The sequence below is a fragment of the Enhydra lutris genome, unplaced genomic scaffold, assembly GCF_002288905.1.
Source record: "Enhydra lutris kenyoni isolate GAN:26980312 unplaced genomic scaffold, ASM228890v2 scaffoldscaffold1, whole genome shotgun sequence".
Taxonomy (NCBI): domain Eukaryota; kingdom Metazoa; phylum Chordata; class Mammalia; order Carnivora; family Mustelidae; genus Enhydra; species Enhydra lutris.
In genome coordinates, this window is record NW_019154085.1 from 4,937,916 (window position 1) to 4,954,511 (window position 16,596).

The 16,596-nt window shown below is 33.7% G+C and overlaps 1 protein-coding gene across 1 annotated transcript in view; it reads right to left on the bottom strand.

Moving 5' to 3' along the window:
- The window catches only part of LOC111142567 (transmembrane protein with EGF like and two follistatin like domains 2), a 230,030-nt gene that overhangs the window by 208,872 nt on the left and 4,562 nt on the right, over positions 1–16,596 (bottom strand). Inside the window, exons 3-4 of the mRNA XM_022495841.1 lie at positions 10,355–10,484; positions 5,623–5,649 (exon numbers count right to left, since the gene is read on the bottom strand). Coding sequence (XP_022351549.1) covers positions 5,623–5,649; positions 10,355–10,484 — 157 coding nt within the window. The remainder of the gene's footprint in view (positions 1–5,622; positions 5,650–10,354; positions 10,485–16,596) is intronic.

Here is a 16,596-nt window from a genome sequence, read left to right on the forward strand (position 1 = left end):
TACGATACTGTTTGCTACTTTTTAGCAAACCACATAATCAGAAATAGCAGCTTAGGGTCTAAAATTTGTTGCAATGTAAACATCTCTTGCTTTATCCAAAATGTATGTAAGGTAAATGTATTATTATAAATATCTGAGTAATACCCTACACAGTTAATTTGCACAGGGCAATTTTGCATTAAATAAAAACATACCATAATTGGTTTCACACAGTGAAGTTATCACAATTATCTGGACATTAAATATCAGTCTTTATATTAATAATGGATATAAAATTGATTTGTTACTATACATATCTGACAGTCACCTATTAAATAATAGTCTTAAAACTATGTGATTGTATAAATTCTATAACAAGGGCCAATGCTTCCTCATGCTAACCTCATGAAATGAAAATGTCCCCATGGTATCCATGCACTATACGTTAGAGACCTTTCATTTCTACAGATGTCATCACACAACTTCCCATAAGATGTTACTAAAATTTAATTGTGGATTTTCCCATACATATAGCAAGATAATGCATTTGTAATTATTTTAATAGTTAAAATATACTTTTCACTTTATTGGATTTATTTTTTGTTTTTAAAATCTATCCAAAATCGAATCAATCCAGAAATATTTTTTTCAAGAGAATAACGGAAAATATTCAGAGCTTTGTCTTCCTAATATGATGAAAAGACTGAGAGAAAAGCAGGGGTTAAAAATTATCCTTTAACCACCCACATATCCCTGGATTTTGAGAGGAGTTTCTTTAATCCTTCTTTCTTACTGCAGTATTTGTTGCTTAAGGAAGTCCATGGGAGGATAAGATGTTATTGTCCCTCCCACACACACCCGTTTTCTTATTTACAACATTAAATCTCCATATATATAACTACTTGAAACACCAACCCTTTTCGTTCAACTACATTCTGAAATTCTTTAGAATTTGGTCCACATGTTACCTTCCTATAGGATACATTTATAGTTAATTATGGTTTATCCTGATTTTTTTCAAGTGTGAGTCTAATCCAAAAAGGGTGTTTGAAGTGGACGCCTTTCCAACTTTTGTCTGAAAACAGAATTCCAACTTCTTGCCTGAAAACAGCAAATCTTATGTTCAAAACTAATAATACAAAATTATTCTTCATATTAATGAGTTTCCTTGAACACTAAGAAGATACAGTCATTGACATGGGAAAAGCCAACCTTTAAGATCTGTATGCGATACAGACGACCTTTATAAGTGAACGCACATTTGTAGCTCATGCTGGAGACATAGTAAACGTGTTTTATCTAAATGAAGTTAGCCCCTTGAACTGTTTCATCTAAATAAGTAGACCGATAGTTAAAAGTTTTTAAAATCCCTATAAAATATGTATAATGTTAGGAAACCTTTATATCCCTTTCTTATTGTAGTAAAAATGTTCCCTCAAATAAATGACGGATATGCTCTTGTGCAAATGGGTTAAATTATTTTAAAGTGATCAGGTCTAATCTTCATTGCTAATATAAAATTTATTTAAAAAACACAAGGCAATTTTTAAAGAGTAAAAAATTTAAGTATTTTGAAGTGATTTTGGATTTGGAGTTTTAATGATAACATTTATAACAGCCACACATACAATGTGTTTTGCAAATAAATTCGTTCACTTCACTATTCAGATCAATTCTTTCCAGTTGGGAATTATATTAACTTTTGTTAAAAGAAATTAGAAAAATAATCATTAACCACCCAAAGTGCTTGCAAAGATGCCCCAATGATTAACTAAATATACATGATTGAGAATATATCCTACAGAGGCCAGTTAGAACAATCACTAGCTAGGATTGATGTATTAACCAAACAATCACAGGTAATTTAATCACTTCTGGTTAATTCAAAGGAAACTGATTCTGGCTCCTCTGATACCTTGGTAATGAGAACTGTCAGAATACAGACGCGAGTCCATCTTCTACATAGTCAAATACACTTTATGTACAATCCAATGGATATGTGAATCGGAATTCTGCAGGTTACTCTAGGTTTTTAGGTTATAGTTATTCAGGTTTTTTGGCATCTCATAATAGAGTAAAAAATTAAAGAAAATTAAAATCATTACTATTTCAGAGCAATGTAAGACCAAGACTAGAAAAAAAGTAATTTAGTTAAAAAAACTGGTCTCTGATTTAAAAACATAGTTTATGCAGTAGGAGTAAATACTCATTATCACAACTTTCAGAACAACTATTTAAAAAAAGTACAACTAAGAATTAAATAGGTTATATGTTCTTTTCTTTTTCTAAAGCAATAATCATTAAGAAGTTTTTTTTTCTTTAAGTTACTCTAAAGTACCTATAATTGAAAGAAAAAGTAAAAAGCAAACAGGAGAAGAAAAGAAGAAGAGGAAAGTGGTTTCCCACTTTTGCACAAAGTTTAAGTTATAAGCATCATATGCTTGACAGCAAAATTATTTCCTAAAAAATTACCTTATTTAGATCCCTGGATAACATAATGAATCCCAAATTTCAGTATAGAATGCAGTAAGGAAGAGTGACGTTGATTTCATTTTCACTTGCGTGAGCTCATTACAATGAATGAAAGCTGGAAACCAGTGTCTGATTAGACTATGTCTTCTTAAGAAAAGTCAATTAAAATGAAGAAATGGTATGTGATATGACAGGGACTCCAACATGGAAACGGGTATCATGACATTGTAACAGAGCAATGAAGATCTTCTGTGTTCTGTGGTCTAGCTTGTTTTGTTTTTGAAGAAGCTAAAAAATTAGCAAGACTTGTTGCGTGAAAAGTGGCACAGCTGAAGCCCCACCGTATCTGCAGAGTTAGGTCGTCTCTACACAAAGACCAAATGTATCTGGGAAATAAACGGGATTTTGCATAGGAACTACTCCCTTCCAAAAGCAAAACTTTAAAAATGGATTAATTCCTTAATATTCCAATGGTGAAATATCTACTCAAGAAACTATTTTTTTCCCTTCCTTTTTATCTTCAAGATTTCGTTTGTTCTCTTAAGCTCTTCTTTTCAAACAGCTCGAGAGGCTTTCTTAGGAATACTAGATTCATCGGCAGAGGGGCTGGCAAGAAAACAATTTCTCAGAAGTAGTGGAGGACTGTCCTAACATCAAATGACTGTCCAATGTCATGTGACTTTGAAATAAATTTTATGTTCTCATGGTAATAAATCTTGATTCTTGTTCAGTTTTGTCTTTATGGGGAAAAAACTGCTCCGATAATTTGTCGTAATTGTGTCCTCTGCCTATTGCTTGTTGAAACTGGTTGAGCCTTTCATTACGTAAAGCACCTTGTTAAATCTCTAAATATTGCCCCAAACAGGTAAAGGAGATAAGTCAGCTCTTTCCTGAACCCGAAACCTTCTTTTCCTTATCTTTTATCAAATTATTCGTTTAAAAACTAGAATTTACTTAGAATCATACATTTGATCATTTTATACAACTTAAGGAAGGCCTTAGGAATGTAGGTTTCTGTACATTCTCTTTTTATTTTTCTTGTAGAAATTTTTTTCAAATTCTTTTTCTTGCTGTGTATAAAGGTGGAATTTTGTTTGGATTTCATTTGAAAAAGCATTTTAGGAAATTTACAATGAAGAGTCAATTCATAAATAAAGTCTTGACAGGCAGTTCATCAGATTCAGATTTTAAAAGTTTCTGCCTCTCTTTTATCTTATATACGTCCTTAAACAGATTTTAAAAGTTTCTGCCTCTCTTTTATCTTATATACGTCCTTAAACACATAATTTAATAATGAAAACATGTCTTACTTAGTAAAAATAGATTAACATAACCAAAGAAGTAAAGATACTAAATTATTTTCATTGGCTTAAATTCTGTTAATCATTTTTACTTTCTTTTATTAAAAGAAAGCTTTTAGTTTCAATTTATTGATCTGATAATTAAGACCTTGTTTACATGGTAGTTATGTATGTGGTAACATCAATACCTGGCAATTTAGGGCAATATTATATATTTTAAAATCTCAATATTTAAACAATTTCTTCATGGGATTCTTTTTTCCCTGCCAAATGACCTTGGAAGTTTCTCTTAGGAACTTTTGACATGCATATCTGTCTCAAAGATAGGCCAGGCACAAACAAATAAATGAACAAGAAAGATTAGATGAGATAAAGTTCTTAACTGAGATTCATAGATCTATTAAATAATTTACATGGTATATACATTTGCTTAATAAGTAGAACGATACTTTTTCATTTGCCTCTTTCCTAAAATGCAAACTGTGAATTTGTCTCAGATATCTGTAACAGTAAATGCATAAGTAACATCCACATGTAAATCTTCAAATATATAAAAAGACAAATCTTACCTCCATCTCCAGATCCTGATCCTGCATCTGGGAGGGGGAAAAGAAATACTTTGGTTTTGTTTGAAAAACATATTCAAAAACTATTTATGACTTTATATAGTACATGTTCACTTCCTTTATTAAGACAGCCATATAATGGAGAAAATTAACAATACTTAATCTGAAAGTGTATATTCACATCCATTTAATTTAATTTGCATAATATAAACTTATAAAATAAATTTTCTATTATTTTCATTCTTAAACTTTGTAAAAAACTATTATCTAGCTTTGATGTTATATCCTATTTTGATTATTACATTCTAAAATTGACTATGTAAAATCTGTCACATTTTTATTTTAACCAAGATGAATTTGGTGCCATTAACCAAAAAAAAAAAAAAGAAAATTAAAAATGAAATGTTTTTAACAGTGAGATTCGGAAATTAAACAGGCTAAGGCATGTGGCAAATAAACTCATAATTAAGGCTTATATTATTATAAATCGCATATACATGAAAAGAAAAACAGTTTACAGATGATTATCTTTTTATATAATTGCTAATATGTTTTCCAAATACCACAATTGTGGATGAGTTTATTTGCTACCAACAACATCCTTTGTTTTTGAAACAGATTTTAAAAGTTTCTGCCTCTCTTTTATCTTATATACGTCCTTAAACAGATTTTAAAAGTTTCTGCCTCTCTTTTATCTTATATACGTCCTTAAACACATAATTTAATAATGAAAACATGTCTTACTTAGTAAAAATAGATTAACATAACCAAAGAAGTAAAGATACTAAATTATTTTCATTGGCTTAAATTCTGTTAATCATTTTTACTTTCTTTTATTAAAAGAAAGCTTTTAGTTTCAATTTATTGATCTGGTAATTAAGACCTTGTTTACATGGTAGTTATGTATGTGGTAACATCAATACCTGGCAATTTAGGGCAATATTATATATTTTAAAATCTCAATATTTAAACAATTTCTTCATGGGATTCTTTTTTCCCTGCCAAATGACCTTGGAAGTTTCTCTTAGGAACTTTTGACATGCATATCTGTCTCAAAGATAGGCCAGGCACAAACAAATAAATGAACAAGAAAGATTAGATGAGATAAAGTTCTTAACTGAGATTCATAGATCTATTAAATAATTTACATGGTATATACATTTGCTTAATAAGTAGAACGATACTTTTTCATTTGCCTCTTTCCTAAAATGCAAACTGTGAATTTGTCTCAGATATCTGTAACAGTAAATGCATAAGTAACATCCACATGTAAATCTTCAAATATATAAAAAGACAAATCTTACCTCCATCTCCAGATCCTGATCCTGCATCTGGGAGGGGGAAAAGAAATACTTTGGTTTTGTTTGAAAAACATATTCAAAAACTATTTATGACTTTATATAGTACATGTTCACTTCCTTTATTAAGACAGTCATATAATGGAGAAAATTAACAATACTTAATCTGAAAGTGTATATTCACATCCATTTAATTTAATTTGCATAATATAAACTTATAAAATAAATTTTCTATTATTTTCATTCTTAAACTTTGTAAAAAACTATTATCTAGCTTTGATGTTATATCCTATTTTGATTATTACATTCTAAAATTGACTATGTAAAATCTGTCACATTTTTATTTTAACCAAGATGAATTTGGTGCCATTAACCAAAAAAAAAAAAAAGAAAATTAAAAATGAAATGTTTTTAACAGTGAGATTCGGAAATTAAACAGGCTAAGGCATGTGGCAAATAAACTCATAATTAAGGCTTATATTATTATAAATCGCATATACATGAAAAGAAAAACAGTTTACAGATGATTATCTTTTTATATAATTGCTAATATGTTTTCCAAATACCACAATTGTGGATGAGTTTATTTGCTACCAACAACATCCTTTGTTTTTGAAATTGATAGAAGAGGGAGATTAACTTTTGTCTTTGTGCTTAAAATTGGATACACCCTCAGTGATGCTGGCAGAAAAAAAAAAAAAAACGATACCCTCCTTCTGCATTTCTCTCTATTTCTTCTCTCCCTCCTTCCTACATAATTGCAGTTGGTCAAAGTTGCCTACTTCTGACAACTTAGTTCCCATAGACACCCGGTTTTCTAGCTGGGAGTCAAGACCATTCATTTCCATCTGGTTCTACCTGTTAAGTGTAGACATCATTCTCCTTCTGCCTTCCCACTTCTTTTCATCCTAAATACATTTGATTATGTATTTTTAATGTTAATACTGGGGAGTAAGACTAATATTGGTATTTTCTATCTGAAATGCCCACATCTCACACTGAAATCACAACCAGGTTTCAAGAACTATACCAAATGCCACTTCCAGGAATTTGTGTTTGATGCTTCAGATTTTTTTTTTTTTTTAAGAAAAAAATAAATAGCAAAAACCGAAACCCCCATTACTTCTACTAGTTTGCCTCCATGACAGTTTGTAAGAGGCATGGTATAAAAAATGATACGACATATGAAAATGCGCAGAATGCTGACGTATGGAAGAACGGACGCCTCCCCAACAGTCATGCTTATCATCATGTTAGGCATTAGCAATGTCATGAAGGAGGAGTAGTTTAAATGAAAAGCTTTGGTGGCGACTTATATTAACTAAATTTATGGGGTCTAACACTGTCTAAAACCAGAAAGCCAAGTTATTTATTAACTAGTAATGTGACTAATACATATGTCTTTAGACCAGCAGAGTCTTTCCTTAAGACAAGCTAATTGGTAAAACAATTTATAATAAAAACTCTTCTTAGTAAATATATAATCAAATAAGGATATTGATCATATGCCTTGACTGTTTAATGATAACAGATCAAGAAAGGCTGAAGGATTTGTCACCAAAATAGAACAGTCCTGCAACCCATGGCACCATCACTTTTGGATGGGACAATGCTTGAATGGTCAATGTTTGTATACTTTTGCAGCTAAAATTTTAAATAAATTTATTTCAATTAATTTGAAAGTTTAATTCAGTATTACTTACAATTATCAGAGGCTAACAGGTTGTACTGTTATAGGACTAATGTATTCCACGTATTTTGGCTAAATGTGTAGTTTCTTTTTTCTTCCTCATTATGACTGTAAACTTCTTTAAATCAAGAACCAAGTTTTGTTCAGCTTTTTGTACTTACATGCACATAAGAGGAAATACATATAAGCTTATAGATTTAAACCTCCATTGTTTGATAACATAAGGTATGTTATCTGACTTTCCTAAGCTTATTTGTCCTCTGTTCAGTGAGTATAGTAATGTCCCTCTCATTGGGTGTTTCTGAGGCTTACTGTACAACAGCAAGTTGTAAATGCTCATCACTGTATCTGGGAACATGAAAATTAAGATTCTGAATAGACATATTACTTATTCATCCCTAGGTTTTTCTAATAAATACATATGGCTTGGGAAAAGCAAAAAAAAAAAAAAAAAAAAAAAAGCAGTGTTGTATCAGCTTGCATCTCATGTATCTTTCTAAAAAGGCAAGGAGCATGGATCTTAAGACAACATTTGTTTTATTTGACCCAAATTAGGTAAGTAGGAAAGAAAGGAAGAATAGATGGGAAATAATTACAAGTTCACTGCATCATTATGAAATAGTGATGGGAAGCTTTAATCATTTCTCTAGTATAGGATAAACAAGTAGCCTACGCAAGTCTTACTAGTGAGATGGAAACACCTAAGAAGTCATGCTCTTAATCTTGAAAGTCTCAGCTTCTAGTTAGCGCATTTCTTGTAATACAGAAACGCAAAATTGATGGTGAGGCTATTGAGCAGACTGTCCAATAGGAAACCATTTTTGGACCAAAAAAAAAAAAAAAAAGACTTGTAAGTTCAATGAAATATAATAAAGTTATATCTTCTACTGCCTTTTATTCCTAGAGATCAAAATTTACTATCTCTATTCAGTGTCAAATAGCATTAAAAATAAATGGAAAATCCACAAAGAAAAGAAAGAGAATTTATTTTAGATCAAAAGTCAGGACTCTAAATTATTTACAGTCAGACCTGGTTAATCAAAGTTACTTTGGTTCCTCCATCATTATTCAGATCAAAAATCTTTTAGATTTACAATACAGTGGGAGACACATTGAACAGGACTAGCTTGCTAATTAAATCCTACAGAAATCTAGGTATGTGAATCAACTTCATATAGATTACTCAATGGTGATTACATGTTCTACTTGGCTAAGCTTTTATTTTCATAGTATAAACAACACATTAGAGACCAGCATGTAAAAACTTGAATGAACCAGGAGAATGTGACTGCCTGAAGCTTTAAGAACTTGGAGGTTGGCAAGTCAAGAAAGAGAGATTTTGGTACTAAATGTTGTTAGCCATACCATGACTTTCTAACTCTATTTTGACCACTGCCCACTGATTCTCATTCTGCTACTGCCAGAGACAGACTGGTATCCTATATGACCTTGAGTAGACAAACCCTTTCCTCAGTACTCCCTGGTGTTTGCGTCCATCATTCTCGGTTTCTCAGAGTCAGAGTTTCCAAATTTTTTTCCCATGCAATGTGTTTTAACATATCACTTTAAATTTTCTCCATAGGTATGGCAGATTGATTTTTCATAATTAGTTTGCTCCTTGCTTTTCTTCCTGTTTCCCCCATCTCTACCATGAGAGTAGGATGCTGGTCCTCCTCCCTCCTTACTGGGGAAGCAAGTCCGCCGACTCTCCCCTGTTGCTGTCACTTTCACTCATTACTTCTCAGACAAATCCCTGAGCGGCAGTGATCTGTTTGCTGTAGCAAATAAGGGGGAAGTGGGGCACCAGGAGGGGGCATTCACTTTATGAGGCAAAAAATCATATAAAAGACTACTTAAAAAACAAAATGAAAACATCATCATGATGTAGTAATAATATCATTCTCTTTTGCTAATTCTTAGGAACTTTAATAGTCACGGATATAATTTGGAACACTGTCAATTACTAACAATCCATGGACTTAAGACGGTCTTTTAAAGAACACAAGCCTATCTCCTTGCTCGTTTGCCATACCGCCCCAACATACACACGGGTTTTAACACAGTTCTCTGGAATAGAAAAACTTGTTACCGAAGGAAAACTTGTTATCTAGTACTTGTCATCTAACTAATAAAATAGATTTTTCCGGGCACTATTCTATATTTTCACTTTTGAAGGAAGTTCATACGTTGTGTCTTTATTATTTTTCCCGGATATGCATATGCCATCCAATTCCTCAGAAATGAGGACTTTCTAGAAAGATGCTGATGTGTCATTCACCACAACCATCATGGACACTAAAGTTTCTTTAATATATGTGATTCTAACATGTCAAGACTAACCTGTAAACTCAGCTTTATTTTAAGGCGTTGCTCTATCAAGTTGGGCTTTGCTCCCTTTGTTTAGTTTTCTTCCTGTAATGCTGTTCGGCTCTAACAATCAGTGACCATGAAAGGAAACCTGGAAAACTGAAGAGCGTGGGAAGCCAGTCTTCCCACTTCCTTCAGAGCGTTCTTGGTAAAGACAGCTACAGAGCTTTGTGCTATCCCAGGCCAACCATGTTAGAAAGGATAGCTGTCTTTCACAGATACATTCTTCAGTATAATCAGCTAAATGGTAGGAAGAACATTCTTATCGTGCTGCTGAGGTTACCCACATTTTCGCTTTCAAACCCAGATCTGCAAAACTGCCCTCCAGCAGACGATGATTGCTCAAAACAAGCCAGCCTCGTGTGTGCGCAGGTACGTTTCTCTGTATCTGGCACCTAGGCGGGAGATCTAGAGTTCTAATTATATTACTCAACTGTCTGCACTTCATTAAATAACATATGTATTAAAATCAACATCCCTGTGGCAGATTTTCCCTTTCTTCCAGAAGTGATTTGAAATGTAAAAAAGACAAAATGAGAATAATGTATGCTTGGTACAAAAGAATGAGAGGCTTATCCAGCCAGTATGTATAGTCTGAATTATTTATTTAGCGATAACATAACAGAAAAAGCAAGACGTTGTTCCAAAGGTTTCAGGGAGTCTTCAGGATCGCACACGTACCTGTGGCACAGGATCCTTCAGACACGACGAGTATCTCGCTCTGCTGTTTGCAGGCGGCCTGCCGCAAGTAGCACTCGTTCTGGAAGCTCTCCCCATTGGAGCCACACACAGGCACGTAGTCACTGTTGCACTGGGGGACACACAGACACAAGCTCATGGTTAGCACTGGAGTCTGCACGCCTTTGACACCTTGAAGGGAAAGAATCATTTACAAAAGAAAGCACTTGTGTTCATTTTCAGCGATCCCCATTGTATCCACTAGTCTTTGACCTTGCAAGGGCATCATTCAAAGATACACAAAAGTAATGTCAAGTCAGCTAATCAGTCATTTGATTCAGATGGGGGGGGGGAGCTTCTAAACTGATCAGGTAATTCCAGCAAAGTGATCTCGGCAGGCAATACTGAAAAGGTATAGCAACAAATGTCTCAACATTATTTAATACTGTTTTTCAGATATACGCCCAACTGGCTTGGTGGAAAAAATCAAAACGTGCTATAATATTAAAGTTATGAAGAATAGGTAATTCCTATCTGTGGTTAGAGCAGAAGTAAACAGCTGATACAGCAATTAAACCAGTTACCCCTTAGTATGTTTTTTGTTTGTTTAATTTTAATCTTTACAAACTTCTAAATATTTGGGTAAGACATTTGATTCCTAATTAATTTATCATATATCTTTAGATATTGCCAGATATAATGCAAGAAAAAAAAAAAACAGAATATGGAATACAGGGGGAAAAAACCAACAAGTATTAAAGCATATGTAAACTTTATTGGTTATTGAAAAGTATGACTATTAACATATATTTCATAAAGAGAAAAGTTCATTTTTAAAACAGCCTCATTATAAAAAAGTACAAATTTTACAATGAAAATTAGGCAACCTACGGGGTGTACTCATTATAACATAATCACACTCCAAGGCATTAGAGATACTTGGCTGTGTCCTATACCTACTAATTACACTAGAGATGTGATTATCTCATGATTACTACTACTGATGTGTTTCATTGTTCAACTGTAACAAATGTAATGACCAAGATGATTATTTAAAAATACCCACCTATGCCAGAAACTAAGTAAAGCAAATCATACATACACATGCTTATGAAAACACTTTTCTGTATTCCAGTTCTTATTAAAATATTTGGATTTTTGATGGCTGTAAATTTATAACACATACAAAATAAACCAATGATCTAGTGAGATGCTAGGAAAGTTTTAATATATATGATAATAAACCTAAAACTTTATCATGAGTTAAATTCAACTCAAAGGTACATGCCAAAAAAAGAACGAATTCCCAATAAGTTTATAATCTTATAATAAAAACCTGACGTTTATTTTTTTAATCTATTTCCTTGGAATATTTGTGTCTTCTTCTTCTCCATCAACCATTTATCTCTTAATCTTTGCTTTAATGTAACAATGTCTTGATCATCCTAGTAATTTATATATGAAATGGGATAAGCTGATGTTCTCTGAAGTGAAAGTCTTATTTTATGAGTCTTACTTTGTATCTGTTATTGAAAAACTGAAATACAGCTTAGAAATAGTGATATACTTTCCTTGCAATTGTAAATCCAAATTGTATGACACTCATATTATGATCTCCATAATTGCTAACACGGTGATTTAAATATGAAGTCCTATCTATTTAGAAATTGCTTACATGTGACTAAAATGATTTAAATATTTTAAATATCACACATTTTAGAGATCTTTATTTCTTTAATTTCTAATCTAGATATTCTGGAAGCCCTTTATGTAGTATTTCCTTTTCACAGTTACATTACTGGCTCCCAGACTCAGTCTATCTAGGTGACTGCATTTTAAAACTGTTTTGATTAGAAACTTTTACTAATAAGGATCTTTTACTCACTAGGCATTCTTTTTTGATCAGATGATACCTGCATAACGGCGGTCTTCCACAAGCTTTCTAAATATATATGTATGTTTAAATTTACATCTGAGAATTGACCTACCACAGGACCCAAAATCATTCCCACTACTAAAGAAAAAAGGCAACAGCAAAATGTCAGTGAGGAGCTGAATTCTCCAGTGAGTAGCACAGAGGGAACACCAGCTAAATGGGGCTGGTGCACACGTAGAACCATAGACTGAGAGGCAGGTGGATGGACAGGTGCTTGATAAACGTGCTGTGTTCGGGACTGGAGAGGATTTATGAGGACGCACTAACACTAAAATGGTATCTGAGCTAATGGAGGAGGCATCAGAAAGAAGCGAACTACTGGTAACATATCATGGTCCACAGACTTGCTGACACTTCCAGGAGGCAGAAGATCGTCAACATGAGAGTGTTGGCTGGACCAGTCAGCTTCCCCCGTTCAGGTACGAGCATTGTTGTCTTTGGCTACCTTTTAGTCTCCATCTTCAAACCTGCTTACAACACTCTGTGGATTATCTGGGTCCACATTATCTTGTCCCCAATCCCTGGGACCGCTCTATTTATCTTTCCCACCTACTTCTGCAGAATCCTCGGCTGTAGCCAGTGGACAGCGGGTGAGGGCTGGGAAGTATTTATTATCTCTGTCAGGCGCTAGTACACAACGCTGATATGCATCTTAAAATATGGAATAAACTGATAAAGCACTCATATGCCACTTCTGAGGGATGCAGGAAGCCAAATGTGAACAGTGCGAAAAACAGAGCTGCCAAGTTCCGTGCACAAGCCAAGAGGGAGATTTGTACGGAGCTGAAAAGAGCTTAACTGTAGATTATCAGTGCGATGTTTTTGGCCTTTAGTACCATGGCTTGTGCTCATTAACATGAATAATACAAAGACGAAGCAAACTCTAATTTATCGCGGCTCGGGGGGCGGAAGTCCGGTCCTGGCTTCTCCGATTTCTCTCATGGCCCTGGTGTAGGGCCTTGTACACATCACTCAACTATTAAATATTTAACAAGTTTATAGCTCATTTTCCCCATTTGAAATGGTTAACTAGGGCATTTGGGAGGATTAACAGAATCATGTTTTTAAAATACTTCTTAATATTCCTTTAAAAAAGAAATGTAAATTATTTGTCTCTCATGACAAGCATTTTTTATTTGAGTATAGTTGATGCACCATCTAACACAGACACTAAACACACACATCTAAAATTAGAGAAATAAAGGAAAACAGAATAACCCTACGCATAAAAATAAGCTAAGTATTATGTTAAAATATGCCAAATTATCGGAAATAATTCTTAGAGGTAATCATGGTACTGCTCAGTTTCAGACAAAGGGACAGATTCGGATGTTAAGTGACTTGCTAAAGGCCACATAGTTGGCTGGTAAGAGGAAAAACAAGACTCGGGCCCAGATGGCTGGACCCATAAATGTATGTGTTGTACAAACTTCCTCTCAGGGGAAAAGTGATTCTATTTTTCTTAAGATGTTATAAAAATCTTAAGTTTATTTTCTAAATATGTGTTTTCCAGTTAGCTACATATCATGCTAGTAGATTCAATGACTTGACACTCTACGATGTATGGAATTCATTTTACTACAAGTGAACAAAAAATGTATGTGAGAAGTTTTTTCATATGATTTATTGCTTGTTTGGTTAATAAAGATTTCTTTTAGCTGAGATTTCAGCATGTAGAAGCTATGTATAACTTCTATTTTGTAGATTGTCGGCACCTTCCAGAGTCTGGCATGTAGAAGGTACTCCACAGATGTTAAGTGAATTCTTGTTATATTCCCAGTTGTCAAAGGCTTAAGAATAATGGCTTAGGATATGGTATGTTCCTTTTCCAAAAAAGAAAAGGATAAAAAAACCTGCACATGTTCCAATCCTTTGATCATTCCATAAGTAACTTTATTCTTCTCTGTAACCACATTTCTTTAAATGAAAGAAAATATGACTTTAAGAATGGGCAAGCCTGTGGGTATGGTGAAAGTAACTCTGTGTGACTTCTCAGGCTCTGTCATTAAAGGACAGAGTTTCTATCTGACCCTTTCTCTTTTTCTGGATGCTTGCCCTTGACACCCAGCCATTGTGGTGTGAGGAAGCTCAGACTAGCACATACGGAGAGATCCACATTAAGGACCAAGGTGTCCAGCTGACAGTCAGATATATGAGTGGGAGCCTTGAGAAGAGTACAGAACCAAGCCTTTGAGTTCTCTCCTTCTCTCAGTTAATGCCAAAGGAAGCAGAGATGAGACTTTCCATTAAGCCTGTCCAATTGTAGATTCACGAGCAAAGGAAATGTTCATTATTCTTGAGCCATTATGTTCTGGGCAACGTTATGCAGTGCTAGTAAGTGGAACAATTGAATATCTAAAGCATGCTTATTAAATACAAATAGTGAATATTTAAAATAAATAATATCTAAAAAACATAAGCCTTCACCATATTTTTGAATTACAAGCTGATATTTGGTCATTGTATGACCAATGCTATGTATGAATAACTACATAAGCACCTTCCTTCCTTTCTTGTTTCCTTCCTTCCTTCCAAGCATCCATCCACCCATCCATCCACCCATCCATCCATCCATCCATCCATCCATCTAGTTGTCTCTAAATTTTTCTCTCCACAACTGATTTATAAGATTGACCAGCATGCTGTCTGATATTCAGATAGGAACCAGGTTCTGCCATTTCTGGAACTCAAATCATCACCAAAAATCAGTTGCTGTACTACCTTTGATACTGAGTTGTCTACAGTAACTTGGTATTGTTGTTGCTGTTACCGGTATCTTCATTTGGATATATAATGTATCGGGAGAAAATCAGATTTGGTGTCAAAGGACCTAGGTTCTTACTTTAACATTGCCGCTTACTGATGGTTATTTATATTTTGGGGTTTTAATTTTCTCATCTGTAAAAGGAGGAGAAAATAATTGCCCCACTCAGTTGTAACAAATAAAGGACAGAATATTTTTATTTTCAATCATCTAAGAGAAGTGAAGGCAAATATATGCTCACTTTAGTGCTCCAAGTTGGAAAACTATAGATCACATACATACACTTCTCTTTGAAATTTATCTCTCAGCTAGAATGACCATAGTTTGCATGTTAAATTGTGTGATTGTATCTGTAAACACAGGAGAAACAAAGAGTAGATGACCTCAGCTAGTTTAGAATAGTATATAGGAAAATAGATTATCAGGACATCTCCCTTTTCATCAGATACAGGGAAACCAACCAACCAACCAACCAACCAACCAACCAACCTCAAACTCATTGGAATGTCCTGGAAAGGACTGAATCAAGATACTCTTAGCCTAAACTATCCTATTAATTATTCTTTGTACAACTTGCACATTTTCTTTGATCTTCAACTTAATCCAGCCATTCTATATTCTTGGTACATGTAGAGTTTAAATGTTCCAGGAAGGAAATGTTTATTTTCTCTTAACACACTGACAACTATCACAAAGCACAAGCTAATGGCATTAGTAACCTCATAATAAATTTAAATGTTACAGGCATTAGGAAAAAATGACATTTTAGGTTCTTATTCAAACCTGCATTCATTGCCCACTCCTCAATCTACTCCACTCAAAAAGTATTTAAATTAGTGACAAATGTAACAGGCTGACAAAGCATGAAAAACACAAATATATTTTGTTGGTAGAAGTTTTACCAGAATTCTTTGTGGAATCTGAAAACTGAACAAATATACGTCCCTTTTAGTAGCAGGCATCCATGTAGAATTTTGTGAACTCTGTTATTTTCCTCTCGTTGAAATCTTAGAATTATGGCTTTCCATCTGAAGAACATTCTTTTTGGTTCATTTTATACTGTTGATCAATTCACTTCTTATGTCTACCCTTAGTTATGAAAGTAAGACAAATTTATGGGAGTCACATACTGAAAGGGGAGAAAATCCACAAGATCCTTTGGGCCTTTAATTAATGATTTATACCTGTATTTTCTCTTTAGTTAACATTTGGGGAAAATATGAATTGGAGAGCTTTCATGCTCCATCTCTCCCACGTAGTTCATTGAAAGAACATAATTACATTGTGCGGTACGGCTGGAGACTTTAGAGGTTGGTGTCGCGCGCATAGTAAACGTGCACAAGTATGTTTCTAACACTGTGTATGGTCTGAAGGACTGTAGCACGGTCACATCAATATTCACCTACCAGGAGGTGGTGCACTTTGCAAGTATCTGTTGTTTTATTTCTTAGAAAGAATAATGTCCGAGCAGCTTTGAGCTTATCTACAAACAGTTCAAACTATATTTATTTTTATTTATTTATTTTTTTAAAAGATTTTATTTAT